General features: G+C 37.3%; 1 protein-coding gene across 1 annotated transcript in view; it reads left to right on the forward strand.

The window, feature by feature from the left end:
- The window catches only part of CFAP54 (cilia and flagella associated protein 54), a 296739-nt gene that overhangs the window by 107039 nt on the left and 171503 nt on the right, over positions 1 to 18197 (forward strand). The window contains exons 27-30 of the mRNA XM_022562388.3: positions 895 to 1023; positions 2656 to 2770; positions 4714 to 4803; positions 5482 to 5608. Of these exons, the coding sequence (XP_022418096.3) occupies positions 895 to 1023; positions 2656 to 2770; positions 4714 to 4803; positions 5482 to 5608 (461 nt within the window). The remainder of the gene's footprint in view (positions 1 to 894; positions 1024 to 2655; positions 2771 to 4713; positions 4804 to 5481; positions 5609 to 18197) is intronic.

The raw sequence follows: 18197 nt of genomic DNA on the forward strand, positions 1-18197 counted from the left end.
TACGGTGAATACGTCCCCTTTATGGGCTCTTTCACTAGAGCAGGGTCTATGCAAATCAGATTGCTGGCCAGGGAAGCTTTCCTGGAGTTAGTGCTAGAGCCCAGGTTTTAATGACCAAGTAAAGCTATATAAATCAGGTGGGAAAGCTGTTCTGGGAAAGGCCTCAGCTGTAGGAAGGCATGAAGTCCTGATACCATGGTGAGTAGCAGGATTTATACTCGGCTTAATATTTTGTAAGCTTAAAGTGCAAGGAGATGAATAGTGGAAGATGACACTGGAGAGGTAGGTAAGGGCCAGGCTAGAGGAGGCCAGATAACAGTTCGTAACCAGGAGCGTGGACGAGAGTGGCAGAGCGGGCCCCTTCTCGTGAGTCAGTGTGTGCTTCCCCTACGGCTCATGGAGAACCTGCCAAAACCAGCTGACCTCCAGCCTAGTTTACTGCCAGAACGTCTTGTAAATCATTTACTGCTATAAATGCCCCCAAGACATCATGAGGTCAGTAATTGTGCCATTTCACAAAGAAGACAACTCAAGACAAGAAGTGGTGGTTATGTGACCTTTAAGAATGATTTTGTTTTAGCATGGATCTTTTAAGTGGAAATGTTTTTTCATAGTTAACTTACTATACCAAAAGAGGTATGGCTGTATGTCCCAGAGATATGGAGAATTCATTACTGATGAGATTCCTGGTTTTGTCCTTTATTTAAAATAGTGAAATCATGCAGTTTTAATTCTAGGGAAATATGATCTGGAGGTAAGCTTACAGTTTTCTTAACAGAAACAGGGGAGTTATATCCAAAACATGAGACTTTTGAATTTATGGAAGATGATACATGACTCTTGAAAATAGACTTGAGTTTCCAACAGAGATAATTAATAAATATTTTAAATTAGATTCTGCGTTCATGGAAGGAATATGACCTGGCAGTAATGATTATAAATTATGGAAAAAAGATGTTGGACATCACATCAGGGTGCAAATCTCTGTTTGGTGTTACTGACCAAGAAGAAATGCCAGAGGAGGTAATTGTTCTTTGTGTTTCATCTTTAAAGGTATATTTAGCTGAATTTTCTAAGAGGTCATGTAGTATTAGTGAACATGTTAGAAAATTGATCAATTTTTAATTTGTTGTATTTACATAAAAGAAAGCGAATATGTGAAGAGCTTTTCTTCCTTTTAATTATTATCAAGAAAATGAAAAGGTATCCGTGCTAGAATACTTAATAGCCCCCTGTCACACGTACTGATGATCAGTTAGGTGTTGATAGAGAGCTTCCTACACCCAGTTGGACATTGGACTGAAAGCCCTCCACAGTCTCTCCCAGACTGAAGATTTTTATTATTCTGAGTGGGTCACTGAATGCAGTAAGTACACGTCAGAGCTTTTCACTCTGTTCAAAGTAGATTTCCTAAACTCCCTGTGACACCTCAGTTGTCTCCTTTATGAGGCTGGTAATGTTAGAGACAACTTTTTAATATCTGCCTCCCTAGCATGGGTCTTACTAGAATCTTATTTTATTGCCTTTTCTTGAAACTATGTGGTTAAATGATTTTGTAAATCAAATTTTGAAGTACTGCTTAGTTTATCAGGTTTCTGAGGAGCATTAGGAGCTACAGTACTTGACGCCCCTTCTGTGACTGGGGCCAGGGTAGAAACTGTTACCCCCAAGCCTGTTTCAGTTGGAGTAGCTCCATTTCTCTCTCTATTATACGTTGCAAAAGCTTAAGAAAACCCCACTGGATGAATATTTTTAGCCATACTACATTTGTTGGGGGGAGGGTTGTCTAGAGAAGGTTTTGATTAAGCTGAAAGCAACTTGAGCGTTTTTTTTTTTTCACCAAGTGGTGTCCACTCAAGAGTCCATCAGCCGGACCCTTTATGTCACCCAGGCCTTGACTCAGGGCTCTGTCCCTTCACATCATGGTAGGACAGGACCCCTTGCCCCTTTCCTTGGAGCCTCTAGTCCAGCAGAAGGTTGTGATACTTCTTTCAGACTAAGACTGTAGGGACTGAGAACCTAATACCTACTTTATGGGAGTCAGAAGTCATTATAACCATTCAGGGTCCCTTTAAGCCTAAAAGAGCTTGGGAGGTCTATTTTTTTGGAGAAGAGGAGACATTAACCAGTCCATTCTCAGGCTCAGACAGATGAAAGCATGGTGGGGGGCCTGAGCTCATACCCGCCAATTCTTAGTCCACTAATTGCTGATCCTGTTATGTGCAATGAAAGGCAAAGCAGCAAAAGCAATTAGCTTCCTTGTAAAGAAGCTCCCTCTGGGAAAAAGAAAGGAAAAAAAGGAAAAAGGGATACATTTCTGAGAGCATTTTCTTTTGAGGATTTTTAGAGATATACCCTCAACTGCTCTCAGAATGGTGTGTGTATTGGGGGGAGCTGTTTAGGGGAGCAGAAGTTACTAGGAAAAAGGGAGAGGGAAGAGAAGAAATATTTTGGTTAACATCCATAAAACACTTAATACTGTGTCTGGCATTTAGTTAGGCTACAATGGCTTATTATTAATTATTAATACATTTTACCATGTAGATTCATAGTTTGGTCTACCAAGTATGAAACATAATTTAAAGAATATTATTTGAAAATGACAATTCTTGAAACATGTTGAAGTACGTTCTGACATTTAACCAATGTTTCTAGGGTTCTTCCAAGAAGTCTTCCAAGACTAAGAAGCCACAGCAGATATTATTACCTGAAAAAATAAATGAACAGCTGGGTTTATTGGAGACACACCTACTCAAACTGACAAAGCAATGTAGTGTTTTTTTTTCTTTCTGTATAATTCTGTTTAGCATTTTGCTGTTTAAAATAGAAAATATTTTGTTAAAAGGGTTAGGATGAGATTAGCATTTGGTAAAACCCTTTAAGGTTTATGCAGTGCTTTTACATTGTGTCATTAATCCTAACAATACTTTGTTAATAAGGGATTGCTAACCACTTTTTACAGATGTGGCTCATAAAGATTAAGTGATTTATTTAGCATTACATAGCTGACTTGGATTTGAGCCTAAATCTTCTCATTCTAAAGCAGGGTTTCTCAGCTTCAACACTATTGCCAGTTTTGGCCAGATAATACTTCGCTGTGGGGGACTGTCCTAGGCATTGTGGATGTGGAGTGACATCCCTGGCCTTTGTCCAGAGATGCATAGCACATCATTCTCCCTGCATTCTCCCCAGCTGTGACAACCAACTGTGAGGCAAATGTTGGCAAATATGTTGTGGAAGGGGGACACGAAATTGAGAATCACTGCTCTAAAGACAAGAATGTAACTGAGAAAGTGATGGCATGACGGGTGTTATGTACGAGTGATTTGAACCATGGTTTACTCAACTGAGATGGACTCAAGTGAGTCATTGTGCTGTATAGTAATTTAATAATAGACCAAAATGTTAACACAGTGATTGGAGTTGGAGAGATTGCAGTTTGGAAATCTGATTAAGATATTAATTTAGTTTCTGGTGATGACAACTATTATCACATTTTTAAGAAGCAGGACTTCAAACCTTCTAGAAGAACAAAAGAGTGCCTACATTTATCTCATTAGGAGGCTCCACTTTCGGCCCCTTGGTCTGTTGGGAAGTAACTAAACTTGTAGAGTTCTGTGACCCCACCTCACCTCTCTACTTTGTGCCTCAGTGATGTCTGGGTGGTCTTACTGTTTCAGAATTCCCTGACTTGGATCTCTCATTTTATTTCAGTACACTCCATGTCTGTTTCAAGCTGAATTTATGAAATGAACCCAATGCTGTGTTATTCACATAACCAGTAAACCTAGTTTGGGGAAAGCTGTAATTGTCTGGGTACATATAAAAATATATAATTTCTTAAAATGTAAAGTGTTCTGGAAATGTGAATTACTTATTTTCATATTATCAACACCCCCAAACACATTTTAACATTTTACTAAGAAGCACAATATAATGTTACTAGCTAAACAGTAGATTCAGTAACAAAACAATAATAAAAATAATAGTTTTGTACAGTGCTTTCTGTGTGCGAGGAACTATTTTAAGTGTTTCATGCATATGAAAACTTATATAGCCTTTATATAACAACCATATGAAATAGGTACTGTTATTATCCCCATTTTAAAGATAAGGAAATTGAGGCACAGAGAAGGTGAGTAACTTCCCAAGTTCTCATAACTAAAAAGTGTCAGACTTAGGGACTTCCTTGGAGGTCCAATGGTTAAGACTCCATGCTCCCAGTGGGTTTGATCCCTGGTGGGGGAACTAAGATCCCGCATCCTGCATGCTGTGCGGCCTAAAAAAGAAAGTGTCAGACTTAGAATCTGAACCCAGGCATCCTGGCTCTAGGGGCTGTCCTGTTCATTATTCTATACTTTACTGTCTTTTAAAGATTTTTTATAAAAATGGAGTTCATATAATTGGTAGGTTTCTGAACCTGATATTTGTTGATACACAATAGCTGTTGAATAAGAAAGACTCATGCCTTGGAAACTCTTCCCCTATTTGGTGGTAGACTCCTTGGCCTTTAGGGGGAAAAAAAAATGAAAGGAAAATAATTAAGATTATTGGATTTTTTAATCTCCAAAATATGATATAATTGATATTTTAAGGCACATAATTTAGAATGTATACTTGGGTATTTTCCTATTTTTCATCCCCAGCAAAGAATTTTCATTTTTGCTTATTGATGTTAAACAGAACCAACAACTTAATTCCTTTTAACCTTAGATGTTACAACTGAACTCTCAGGAGCAGAGGATCCCATATTTCTTTACCCTATAGTTTTAAATTGGTCGGTCAAAGGTGCTGTGAAAGAAGGTAGGTGACCTAAACGTACATATGTTGTTCACTCACCTTACTTTTGAATATCTTTTATTCTGTGGATTCTGTTGTTTTCTACTTAAAGGTTTCACTTGTTCTAGGCAGAATATTTCAGGTTCTTACCCATTCAGAATAAGGCAGGCTCTCGATTGCCGAGTAATGAAAGAGACCAAAATAGGTACCTGATTTAAAGTCTGGAAAGACGGAACCTTGATGGTGGCTTATTTTGGCAGTAAGTGGTGTTATTATGAAGCTTACAAAAACTAGGGAATTGAAAAATGTGTTAGTGATCTTTAAGCTTAGCTATGAAGAAATAGCAGCATTATTGCTTAATCTCAGAGTGAAATATAATAAAAATTAGGATAACTAGTTATTCTGGCAACTATCAGCAATATTTTTCCCACCTAGTCATATGTTAGAGGCAACTTTTAGGAAATCTTACACCACCAAGCTGTTTGAAAAATAAATGAAATTTAGACCGTAAAGGAATATTTGATTTTAGAAAACCAATAGTTTCACCACATTTACTCCTATACATTTTTTAAAAGTGAGAAATCTAAAAAGTAGGTTAATAAACTCGTCTGTTACAACAAAATGACTAATAGCAATAGTAACCTTTCAATGACAATGACCAAGTGTATTGGTGATTATATATGAACCTTCTTGTTTTCACAGTTATGAAATTTAAACAGAGACCTAGATTCCTGGAATTCTTTACACAAGTTATGCAAAAATGTATGAATGATGAAAACTTTCAACTTATGGTGGAGATAACAAATCCTGTCTATGACTTCTTGCAAAGGTATTTGTAATATCTGTTTTATTAGCATTAACAACTTTAAAAAATGAGTAAAATTGTTCCTTAAAGATATATAAAGTGGATGCAAAAGAGAGTGGGGTATATGCAGTTAAAACAGCCATCTGGGAGGTAGAGAGTATTTATGTCTGTGTAAATAAATAAAAAAAAATATTCGTACAGCTGAACTAAGCAATAATAGAGCATGTTTATATTTATAGCAGGAAATAAATTAGGCCTTTTGCTATTGAGTCAGTTTGGATGATAGCATCTCTAGGCTATCAGCATCTCTCGCACGGACTTTTGGGTCCACTTATTTATTTATCTAATTAATTTTTTCATCCAGTTTTATTGAGGTATAACTGACATACAGCACTGTATAAGTTTTAAGGTGTACAGCATAATGATTTGATTTACATATATCATGAAATGATTACCACAGTGGGCTTAGTGAACATTTATCATCTCATATAAATGCAACATTAAAGAAGTGGAAAAAATTTTTTTCTTCCTTATGATGAGAATTCTTAAGATTTACTCTTAACAAGCTTTATTTATAACATACAGCAGTGTTAATTATCTTTATCTTGTTGTACATTACATCCCTAGTTCTTATTTATCTTATAACTGGAAGTTTGTGCCTTTTAATTATTTTCAGTAATTCCCTCTCCCCCCACCCCCTCCCTTTGATGTAGTCCCATTTGTTTACTTTTGCTTTTCTTTCCCTTGCCTGAGGAGACATATCCAAAAAAAAACTGCTAAGACCAATGTCAAAGAGTATACTGCCTATGTTTTCTTCTAGAAGTTTTATGGTTTCAGGTCTTACATTTAAGTCGTTAATCCATTTTGAGCTTATTTTTGTATGTAGTGTGGTTTTGAGGTCCAGTTTCTAATTCTCTACAGTAGCAAGCAGAGCCATTCTTTGCAGTTCCCATATATATATGTGAACGGGGAGTTCCTTAAAAATAGAAGTAGTAAAACTTAAAGTTAACCCTCTTATTCTCTAAGCCTGAATGGCTCTCTCTGCCCACAAAGAAAATTGTTGTGTTCTGTGCCAGTTATGAGAGATGCCAAGTGAATCCAGCTTTTCTTCCAATAATTGGGTTTTAATTTCAACACTGGACACAGGTCTGTCTATCTCATTCTAGGAAAAGAAAACATCAGTGACACAAGATCTATTTTAAAAATGACAGCAGAAGAGAAACATTCTCATAAAAACCTATGGGAAAATATTCTTCCTAAAATAGGCACTACATTTATTAGAACAAAAACTTGGAATATATGTGCTTCATGTTTTCAAAAGATGAAATTGCTTCTATTAAATAAAGCAGGCCATGGTAATGAGAGAACTGGCCAGAATTAGAAAGTCCCAGAAAATTAAATAAACCATAGCTAAAATGAGATGTTTGGAATCTGTAAATAATATTCTTCATACCAAAGAAAATCAGAATGCACTTTCAGTGAGCAGTAAAATTTGGAGGGCTGACCGTGGAGGTCCAATGGAAGAATAATAGATATTCTGAAAGAGGAAAACAGAATAAGTGGTTTAGACCAGTGGTATAATAAAATATGTGAGTTTGGTGATTGAGCAGTATAACTGAGTTCAAGCCAAAGGTAATGATTTCAATTTTTAAGGCTGAGCAGATGTTTTAGGATGTTCTTCTCCAAGTCAAGGAATATAGGGGAGGGGCAGATGCAACACCTTGATTTCTACTTTGATAGCAATATCTATTTTCTTTTTATGTTTGTATGCATGACATATCTTTGCGCAAAGAAAAAATTTTTTTATACGTCAACAGACAAATATGCAGCAGTATTTTCTTCCAATTTTATAGTTTCATGGTTTAGATTTAATATTTTAATCCATATGGAATTTCTTTTGGTGTAGGGTTTAGATTTTAAATTAGGGGGTTTTCCTGTAAAAATTTTAATCAACTGTCTTGGTAACATTTAAAGAGTAATCTCTTTGTTACTTATTATTATTATTTTTTGCGGTACGCGGGCCTCTCACTGTTGTGGCCTCTCCCGTTGCGGAGCACAGGCTCCGGACGCGCAGGCTCAGCGGCCATGGCTCACGGGTACAGCCGCTCCGCGGCATGTGGGATCTTCCCGGACTGGGGCACGAACCCGTGTCCCCTGCATCGGCAGGCGGACTCTCAACCACTGTGCCACCAGGGAAGCCCACGTTACTTATTTTTAATGCTACCTTTTCACATTGGTGATTCTACTAATAATGCTTATAAATCACAAGGAAGATATTTCATGAATTTTCATGTTCTACGTAAAAAAAAATCAAAATATATGGGAATAACTGCTAAAAAGACAAGGCTAATTTGATAGAAACATAGTAATATTAAGAGTTTAATGTACTACTTTAAAAAGAAAGAAATAAAAAGGACATAGAAAATGTACATAATATAACTAATAAGATTAATTTAATATATATAGCCAATTGAGACTAAATACTCTTTAAAGCACTTATTTAATTTAAAAATGTAATATTTAAGCTGCAAAATAAAGCTCAATATATCACCTAGACTAAAATTTGTAAGGACCACATTCTCTTATAGTACAATAAAACAAAAATTGCTAGCATATATAATTATATAATTTTATAACAATAAATTACTGCCATATATAATTGTATATAATTATAGTATATAAAAAAGAAATCTAAAACTATAGAGCGTTTTGAAAATCATGCTAATGAGAAGCCCACATATCAAATGTACTCAAAGCAGCAGTTAAAGACAAATTTTAGCTTTAGAAGCTCCTGTTACTTACTAAATGAGAAAAATAAAATCAAATGAACTTTGATTGGGCTTGAAAAATTGGAAAAATAACAAAATAAATCTAAGAAAGCAGAAAGAAGAAATAAATAAAAGTTGAAATTAATTTTAAGTTGGTTTTAAAATAGTCCAGTTGGCTAGGGTTAGTTCTTTGAATATATGAATAAATGAGGTAATTTTCTGGCCAGCAAAATAAGAAAAAGTGAAATGTAAGTAATCCAAAGAGAAAATAGTCATAAATTTGGAAGTTGTTAAACATTAGATAACAGTGTATGTAGTTTAATATGAATAAATTTGAAAATCTAATCTGAAGTGATGATTATCTGGAAAATTTTAAATTATAAGAATTTATTGAAGCAGTAAAAAAAATTGGAAAGCTCAAAAACTTTTTAAGGCTAGTTCCTTCATAGGAACAAATAATTTTGTTTTACATAAAGCTACTTCAGAGCCTGGTTATAGTTTCCTAGTAAATTTATCACAGCAGGCTCTGATAACAGTTTTGTAAAAAGAGAATAAAAAAATAGAAAATTAGAGATCAACTTTATTTAGAAGTATATAGAATAAAAATAAAACACTAGCTTATAAATTTAGCAGAGAGAATGTAGATTTTGTTCTCAATATAAATATAGTAGGAAATCTAAATATAATTATCATTAGTAGTCCAAGGAGTCTTTTATAGGTGCTAAAAAGTCATGTGGTGACGTTCAGCAGCAATTCCTGGCAAATTAGGATTAAAAGATTTTCTGTTAAAATATGCAGTACAACAAAGAAACCTATTATTCCTTCTATCATTTAAAATTGTTCTGAAAGTTCTTGGCAGCACATTAAAATAAGAAATAGAAATTAGGATTAGAATTTATGTGATTATCACATAATACGGTCTCAAAAATGTTTATCAAGTGAAATCCACAGTGAAGTACTCTGAAAATGGAGAGGAAAGATTGATATCTGCAAATAATTATTACTTTTTTTTAACTTAAGTTAATTAACTGAAAACTATCAGAGTTAATAATAGAATTCCATAGGATGGGTAGATGCAAAATCAACGCTTTGCTGTATCAACTAGAAAATATAATGGAAAAATGATCCCATTTCTGTGAACTACAGGATTAAGTTTATCAGGAATTGTGAGGGGATTTAGGCTAATATAAAGAAGACCAAACATCTTTACTAAGAGGTATGAAAAAAAATGACTTGAATAAATGGAGAGACATAGTACATTACTTGATAAGCAGATGGAATATTGTGAAGATTTCTGTTATTCTCAAATTAATTTGTTGATTTAATGCAATTCCAGTCAGATTAGTTTGTATGGAATGGGCTAGAGTAATGAAAAATATTTTAAAAATAAAAAAGCGTGAATGAGAGCCTTGTGCTGTCAGATAAAGAATAACAGATTTGTGTTTGTGAAATAATAGGCAGACAGTCATTGGAACTCAATGTTTTGGGTCAGAAGCAGGCAGTGATATAGGTAATCAAAACAATAAGTCATGAAATCAAAGATCAATAATGATTACATAAAAATTTAGAAGTACTATTTTTCATAATACACCATAAACAAAATAAAAAGCAGTCAGAGCTAGGAGGAAGCAGTCTATGAAGAGGTTGAGGAGTGGAGGAGTTTATTCAGTGGATGAGAGTTCTGCAGAGCATGGAGGAGAATGCTGAGAGGGCTAGGAAGATGGTGGCCCAAGTGTACACCCATGACCTCCTCTCCTTCCCATCTGTTTCTGGAATAGCAGCAATAAAAGCATTGTGGTGGGGTGGGAGAGAGAGGAGGTAGAGAAGAGACAAGCTGGTTGGAAAACAGCAGGCAACTAGTGTCAGGATGCAAGTAGCAGAGCAGAGGATAGATTCTCAAGTCCCCGGTGATCAGTGGTCCAAGCTTTGTAGTTCAGGCAGACAAAACATTTGCCAAAATGAATGCCAACTAACTGAGAGACTCTTGGAGTTGCTGCAGCTTGGCTGGAGTCCCAACCAAGCACAGGATCCAGGATCATCTTTATCAAAATCGAAGTGAGAGGCTGACCACTACTGGGACCAAGATGAGTTTGGGACCCCAGCCCCTGGAACTAGCTACCAGATTCACCTGGTCATTTCCTTCACCTTGTGTTAATATGACTTTACATTTTATTTAATTTAAGCTTTTGGATCCCATTTATCATGTTATAGCAGGGTGGTGTTGTACCTAGCAAGTACTTACCAGAGGAAATGTAGATTTTAGGAAATATATAAATTTCAAGGAAAATAGGTAGTAAGTACCAATAGAGGGAGGGATAATAAGCGACCTTACAGTATTCGGACAAGGGGACAGGTTACCACAGGGGTCGATGGCAGATTAAAAAAAACAAGGTTGAGAATCCTTACAGGTGATTGGGGGGAAGGGAGAACATTTAGTACTGTCCGCCTTTGGCATCCACTCTGCATCCAGGCATTCAGCCAACCATGGATCGGAAATATTCGAAAAAAAAGTTCTGGAAAGTTCCAAAAAGTAAAACTTGCATTTGCTGCACTCCCGTCAATTATGTACATAGCATTTACATTGTATTTACAACTATTTATATAGAATTTACATTGTATTTAATTTATTTATTCCAAAGAAATTCAGGCTAAATGCTTTCATGATTAAAAGGTATCATTCTTTTTTTTAAAATATCTTTATTGGAGTATAATTTCTTTACAATGTTGTGTTAGTTTCTGCTGTATAACAAACTGAATCAGCTATATGTATGCATATATCCCCATATACCCTCCCTCTTGCGTCTCCCTCCCACCCTCCTTATCCTATCCCCCTAGGTGGTCACAGAGCAGGGAGCTGATCTCCCTGTGCTATGCGCTGCTTCCCATCAGCTATCTCTTTTACATTTGGTAGTGTATATATGTCCATGCCACTCTCTCACTTCATCCCAGCTTACCCTTCCTCCTCCCTGTGTCCTCAAGTCCATTCTCTATGTCTGCATCTTTATTCCTGTCCTCCACTTGGGTTCTTCAGAACCTTTTTTTTTTTTAATTTTAGATTTCATATATATGTATTAGCATACAGTGTTTGTTTTTCTCTTTCTGATTTACTTCACTCTGTATGACAGACTCTAGATCCATCCACCTCACTACAAATAACTTCGTTTCTTTTTATGGCTGAGTAATATTCCATTGTATATATGTGCCACATCTTCTTTATCCATTCATCTGTCAATGGACACTTAGGTTGCTTCCATGTCCTGGCTGTTCTAAATAGTGCTGCAGTGAACACTGTGGTACATGATTCCTTTTGAATTATGTTTTTCTCAGGGTATATGCCCGGTAGTGGGATTGCTGGGTCATAATGTAGTTCTATTTTTAGATTTTTAAGGAACCTCCATACTGTTCTCCGTAGTAGCTGTAACAATTTACATTCCTACCAACAGTGCAGGAGGGTTCCCTTTTCTCCACACCCTCTCCAGCATTTATCGTTTGTAGATTTATTGATGATGGCCAATCTGACCAGTGTGAGATGATACCTCATTGTAGTTTTGATTTGCATTTCTCTAATGATTAGTGTTGTTGAGTATCCTTTCATGTGTTTGTTGGCAATCTGTATATCTTCTTTAGAGAAACGTCTGTTTAGGTCTTTTGCCCATTTTTGGATTGGGTTTTTGTTTTTTTTTGATATTGAGCTGCATGGGCTGCTTGTATATTCTGGAGATTAATCCTTTGTCAGTTGCTTCATTGGCAAATGTTTTCTCCCATTTGGAAGGTTATCTTTTCACCTTGTTTATGGTTTCCTTTGATGTGCAAAAGCTTTTAAGTTTCATTAGGTCCCATTTGTTTATTACTGTTTTTATTTCCATTTCTCTAGGAGGTGGGTCAAAAAGGATCTTGCTGTGATGTATGTCATAGAGTGTTCTGCCTGTGTTTTCCTCTTAAGAGTTTTATAGTGTCTGGCCTTACAGTTAGGTCTTTAATCCATTTTCAGTTTATTTTTGTGTATGGAGTTAGGGAGTGTTCTAATTTCATTCTTTTACATGTAGCTGTCCAGTTTTCCCAGCACCACTTATTGAAGAGGCTGTCTTTTCTCTATTGTATATTCTTGCCTCCTTTATCAAAGATAAGGTGACCATATGTGCATGGGTTTATCTCTGGGCTTCCTATCCTATTCCATTGATCTATATTTCTCTTTCTGTGCCAGTACCATACTGTCTTGATTACAGTAGCTTTGAAGTATAGTCTGAAGTCCAGGAGCCTGATTCCTCCAGCTCTGTTTTTCTTTCTCAAGATTGCTTTGGCTGTTTGGGGTCTTTTGTGTTTCCATACAAATTGTGAAATTTTTTGTTCTAATTCTGTGAAAAATGCCATTGGTAGTTTGATAGGGATGGCCCTGAATCTGTAGATTGCTTTGGGTAGTATAGTTATTTTCACAACATTGATTCTTCCAATCCAAGGACATGTATCATCTGTTTGTATCATCTTTAATTTCTTTAATCAGTGTCTTACAGTTTTCTGCATACAGGTCTTTTGTCTCCTTACGTAGGTTTATTCCTAGATATTTTATTCTTTTTGTTGCAGTGGTAAATGGGAGAGTGTCCTTAATTTCCCTTTCAGATTTTTCATCATTAGTGTATAGGAATGCCAGAGATTTCTGTGCATTAATTTTGTATCCTGCTACTTTACCAAATTCATTGATTAGCTCTAGTAGTTTTCTGGTAGCATCTTTAGTATTCCCTATGTGTAGTGTCATGTAATCTCCAAACAGTGACAGCTTTACTTCATCTTTTCCAATTTGGATTCCTTTTATTTCTTTTTCTTCTCTGACTGCTGTGGCTAAAACTTCCAAAACTATGTTGAATAATAGTGGTGAGAGTGGGCAACCTTGTCTTGTTCCTGATCTTAGTGGAAATGGTTTCAGTTTTTCACCATTGAGAATGATATTGGCTGTGGGCTTGTCATATATGGCCTTATTATGTTGAGGTAAGTTCCCTCTATGCCTACTTTCTGCGGGGTTTTTATCGTAAATGGGTGTTGAATTTTGTCAAAAGCTTTTTCTGTATCTATTGAGACTATCATATGGTTTTTCTCCTTCAATTTGTTAGTATGGTGTATCACATCCATTGATTTGCATATATTGAAGAATCCTTGCACTCCTGGGATTAATCCTGCGTGATCATGGTGTATGATCCTTTTGATGTACTGTTGGATTCCGTTTGCTAGTATTTTGTTGAGGATTTTTGCATCTATGTTTATCAGTGATATTGGCCTGTAGTTTTATTTTTTTGTGACACCTTTGTCTGGTTTTGGTATCAGGGTGATGGTGACCTCGTAGAATGAGTTTGGGAGTGTTCCTCCCTCTGCAATATTTTGGAAGAGTTTGAGAAGGATGGGTGTTAGCTCTTCTCTAGATGTTTGATGCAATTTGCCTGTGAAGCCATCTGGTCCTGGGCTTTGGTTTGTTGGAAGATTTTTAATCACATTTTCAGTTTCATTGCTTTATGATTGGCCTGTTTATATTTTCTATTTCTTCCTGGTTCAGTCTCAGAAGGTTGTACTTTTCTAAGAATTTGTCCATTTCTTCCAGGTTGTCCATTTTATTGGCATATAGTTGCTTGTAGTAATCTCTCATGATCCTTTGTATTTCTGCAGTGTCACTTGTTACCTCTCCTTTTTCATTTCTAATTCTGTTGATTTGAGTCTTTTTCCTTTTTATCTTGATGAGTCTGGCTAATGGTTTATCAATTTTATCTTCTCAAAGAACCAGCTTTTAGTTTTATTGATCTTTGCTATTATTTCCTTCATTTCTTTTTCATTAATTTCTGATCTGATCTATATGATTTCTTTCCTTCTGCTAACTCTGGGGGATTTTTTGTTCTTCTTTCTCTAATTGCTTCAGCTATAAGGTTAGGTTGTGTATTTGAGGTGTTTCTTGTTTCTTGAGGTAGGATTGTATTGCTATAAACTACCCTCTTAGACTGCTTTTGCTGCATCCCGTAGGTTTTGGGTCATTGTGTTTTCACTGTCATTTGTTTCTAGGTATTTTTTGTTTTCCTCTTTGATTTCTTGAGTGATCTCTTGGTTATTTAGTAGTGTATTGTTTAGCCAGCCTCCGTGTGTTTGTATTTTTTACACCTTTTTTCCTGTAATTGATATCTAGTCTCATAGCGCTGTGGTCAGAAGAGATACTTGATACAATTTGAATTTTCTTAAATTTACCAAGGCTTGATTTGTGACCTAAGATATGATCTATCATGGAGAATGTTCCATGAGCACTTGAGAAGAAAGTGTAATCTATTGTTTTTGGATGGACTGTCCTATAAATATCAATTAAGTCCATCTTGTTTAATGTGTCATTTAAAGCTTGTGTTTCCTTATTTATTTTCATTTTGGATGATCAGTCCATTGGTGAAAGTGAGGTGTTAAAGTCCCCTACTATGATTGAGTTACTGTCCATTTCCCCTTTTATGATGGCTATTAGCGTTTGCCTTATGTAATGAGGTGCTTCTACGTTGGGTGCGTAAATATTTACAATTGTTATATCTTCTTCTTGGATTGATCCCGTGATCATTATGTAGTGTCCTTCTTTGTCTCTTGTAATGGTCTTTATTTTAAAGTCTGTTTTGTCTGATATGAGAATTGCTACTCCAGCTTTCTTTTGATTTCCATTTGCATAGAATATCTTTTTCCATCCCCTCACTTTCAAGTCTGTATGTGTCCCTAGGTCTGAAGTGGGTCTCTTGTAGACAGCATATATACGGATCTTGTTTTTGTATCCATTCAGCCTATGTCTTTTTTTTTTTTTCGGTACGCGGGCCTCTCACTGTTGTGGCCTCTCCCATTGCGGAGCACAGGCTCTGGACGCGCAGGCTCAGCGGCCATGGCTCACGGGCCGAGCCGCTCTGCGGCATGTGGGATCTTCCCGGACTGGGGCACGAACCCGTGTCCCCTGCATCGGCAGGCGGACTCTCAACCACTGTGCTACCAGAGAAGCCCTGTCTATGTCTTTTGGTTGGAGCATTTATTCCAGTTACATTTAAGGTAATTATTAATATGTATGTTCCTGTTACCATTTTCTTAATTGTTTTGGGTTTGTTATTGTAGGTCTTTGCCTTCTCTTGTGTTTCCTGCCTAGAGAAGTTCCTGTAGCATTTGTTGTAAAGCTGGTTTGGTGGTGCTGAATTCTCTTAGCTTTTGCTTGTCTGTAAAGGTTTTAATTTCTCCGTCAAATCTGAATGAGATCTTTGCTGGGTAGAGTAATCTTGGTTGTAGGTTTTTCCCTTTCATCACTTTAAATATGTCCTGCCAGTCCCTTCTGGCTTGCCGAGTTTCTGCTGAAAGATCAGCTGTTAACCTTATGGGGATTCCCTTGTATGTTATTTGTTGCTTTTCCCTTGCTGCTTTTAATATTTTTTCTTTGTATTTAATTTTTGATAGTTTGATTAACATGTGTCTTGGTGTGTTTCTCCTGGATTTATCCTGTATGCAACTCTCTGCGCTTCCTGGACTTGATTAACTATTTCCTTTCCCATATTAGGGAAGTTTTCAACTATAATCTCTTCAAATATTTTCTCAGTCCCTTTCTTTTCCTCTTCTTCTTCTGGGACCCGTATAATTCGAATGTTGGTGCATTTAATATTTTCCCAGGGGTCTCTGAGACTGCCCTCAATTCTTTTCATTCTTTCTTCTTTCTTTTGCTCTGTGGTAGTTATTTCCACTATTTTATCTTCCAGGTCACTTATTCGTTCTTCTGCCTCAGTTATTCTGCTATTGATTCCTTCTAGAGAACTTTTAATTTCATTTATTGTGTTGTTCATCATTGTTTGTTTGCTCTTTAGTTCTTCTAGGTCCTTGTTAAATGTTTCTTGTATTTTCTCCATTCTATTTCCAAGATTTTGAATCATCTTTACTATCATTACTCTGAATTCTTTTTCAGGTAACCTGCCTATTTCCTCTTCATTTGTTTGGTCTGGTGGGTTTTTACTTTGCTCCTTCACCTGCTGTGTGTTTCTCTGTCTTCTCATTTTGCTTAACTTACTGTGTTTGGGGTCTCCTTTTCGCAGGCTGCAAGTTCGTAGTTCCCATTGTTTTTGGTGTCTTCCCCCAGTGGGTAAGGTTAGTTCAGTGGGCTGTGTAGGCTTCCTGGTAGAGGGTACTGGTGCCTGTGTTCTGGTGAATGAGGCTGGATCTTGTGTTTCTGGTGTCAGGACCACGTCCGGTGGTGTGTTTTGGGGTGTCTGTGAACTTACTATGATTTTAGGCAGCCTCTCTGCTAATGGGTGGGGTTGTGTTCCTGTCTTGCTAGTTGTTTGGCATGGGCTGTCCAGCACTGGAGCTTGCTGGCCATTGAGCGGAGCTGGGTCTTAGCACTGAGACGGAGGTCTCTGGGAGAGCTCTCACCAGTTGATAGTATGTGGGGCTGGGAGGTCTCTGGTGGTCCAATGTACTGAACTCGGCTCTCCCACTTCATAGGTGCAGGCCTGACACCTGGCCAGAGCATCAAAGCCCTGTCAGCCACAAGGCTCAGTAGAAAAGGGAGAAGGAAAAGAAAGACAAAATAAAATAAAGTTATTAATGTAAAAAAAAAAGAAAAATATTATTAAAATAAAAAGATTTAAAAAGTAATTAAAAAAAAAGAAGAGCGTAACTATACCAATAAACAAATCCACCAATGATAACAAATGCTAAAAACTGTACTAAGATCAACATAAAAATCAGAAACTAGTCAGTCACATACAGCAACCCCAAGTCTACAGTTGCTCCCAGAATCCACTGCCTCAGTTTTGGGATGGTTCGTTTTCTATTCAGGTATTCCACAGATACAGGGTCCATCAAGTTGATTGTGGAGATTTAATCTGCTGCTCCTGAGGCTGCATGGAGAAATTTCCCTTTCTCTTCCTTGTTCACACAGCTCCTGGGGTTCAGCTTTGGATTTGGCCCCGCCTCTGCGTGTAGGTCGTCCTCTGGCATGGGTTCTTCGCGCCCAGACAGGAGGGTGTTAAAGGAGAAGCTGATTAGGGGGCTCCACCCAGGCCAGGGGGATAGAGGGGTATGGAATGTGGGATGAGCCTGTGTTGGCAGAGGCCAGCGTGACGTTGCAACAGCCTGAGGAGTGCTGTGTGTTCTCCCTGGGAAGTTGTCCCTGGATCACGGGACACTGGCAGTGGCAAGCTGCACAGGCTCCCGGGAGGGGAGGTGTGGATAGTGACCTGTGCTTGCACAAAGGATTCTTGGTGGCTGCAGCAGCAGCCTTAGCATTTCATGCCCATCTCTGGGGTCCACGCTGATAGCCGCGCTTGCACCTGTCTCTGAAGCTCGTTTACGCCGTGCTTTGAATCTCCTCTCCTCACACACTCCGAAACAATGGTCTGTTGCCTCTTAGGCAGTTCCAGACTTTTTCCTGGACTCCCTCCCTGCTAACTGTGGCGCACTAGCCCCCTTCAGGCTGTGTTTACGCAGCCAACCCCAGTCCTCTCCCTGGGATCTGACCTCTGAAGCCTACGTTGTATTTTAAATAATCTAGAGATGATTTAAAGTATATAGGAGGATGTGTGTAGGTTATATGAAAGTACTATGCCATTTTATATAAAAGACTTGAGCATCCTTGGCTTTTGGTATCTGAGGGGGTCCTGGAACCAAGCCCCTGCAGTTACCAAGGGATGAATGTAGTCATCTAAAATGCTTATCTCTTGTTAATATCCAGAAGTTGATAGTGGCTGGGAGCTTGCACTTGATGGAACTAAAAGGACTGAAGTCTGTTGGAAGCAAGGTAGTTTGTCTAGGGTCACTCTTATGTAGTTATTTTCTCAGTTTTAAAGGGGAGTGTTCATGTTTTAGTTTCAGTT

This window comes from Delphinapterus leucas, chromosome 11, assembly GCF_059928025.1.
Source record: "Delphinapterus leucas isolate spDelLeu-1000000601 "Yukka" chromosome 11, BTC_Dleu_Yukka2, whole genome shotgun sequence".
Classification (NCBI taxonomy): domain Eukaryota; kingdom Metazoa; phylum Chordata; class Mammalia; order Artiodactyla; family Monodontidae; genus Delphinapterus; species Delphinapterus leucas.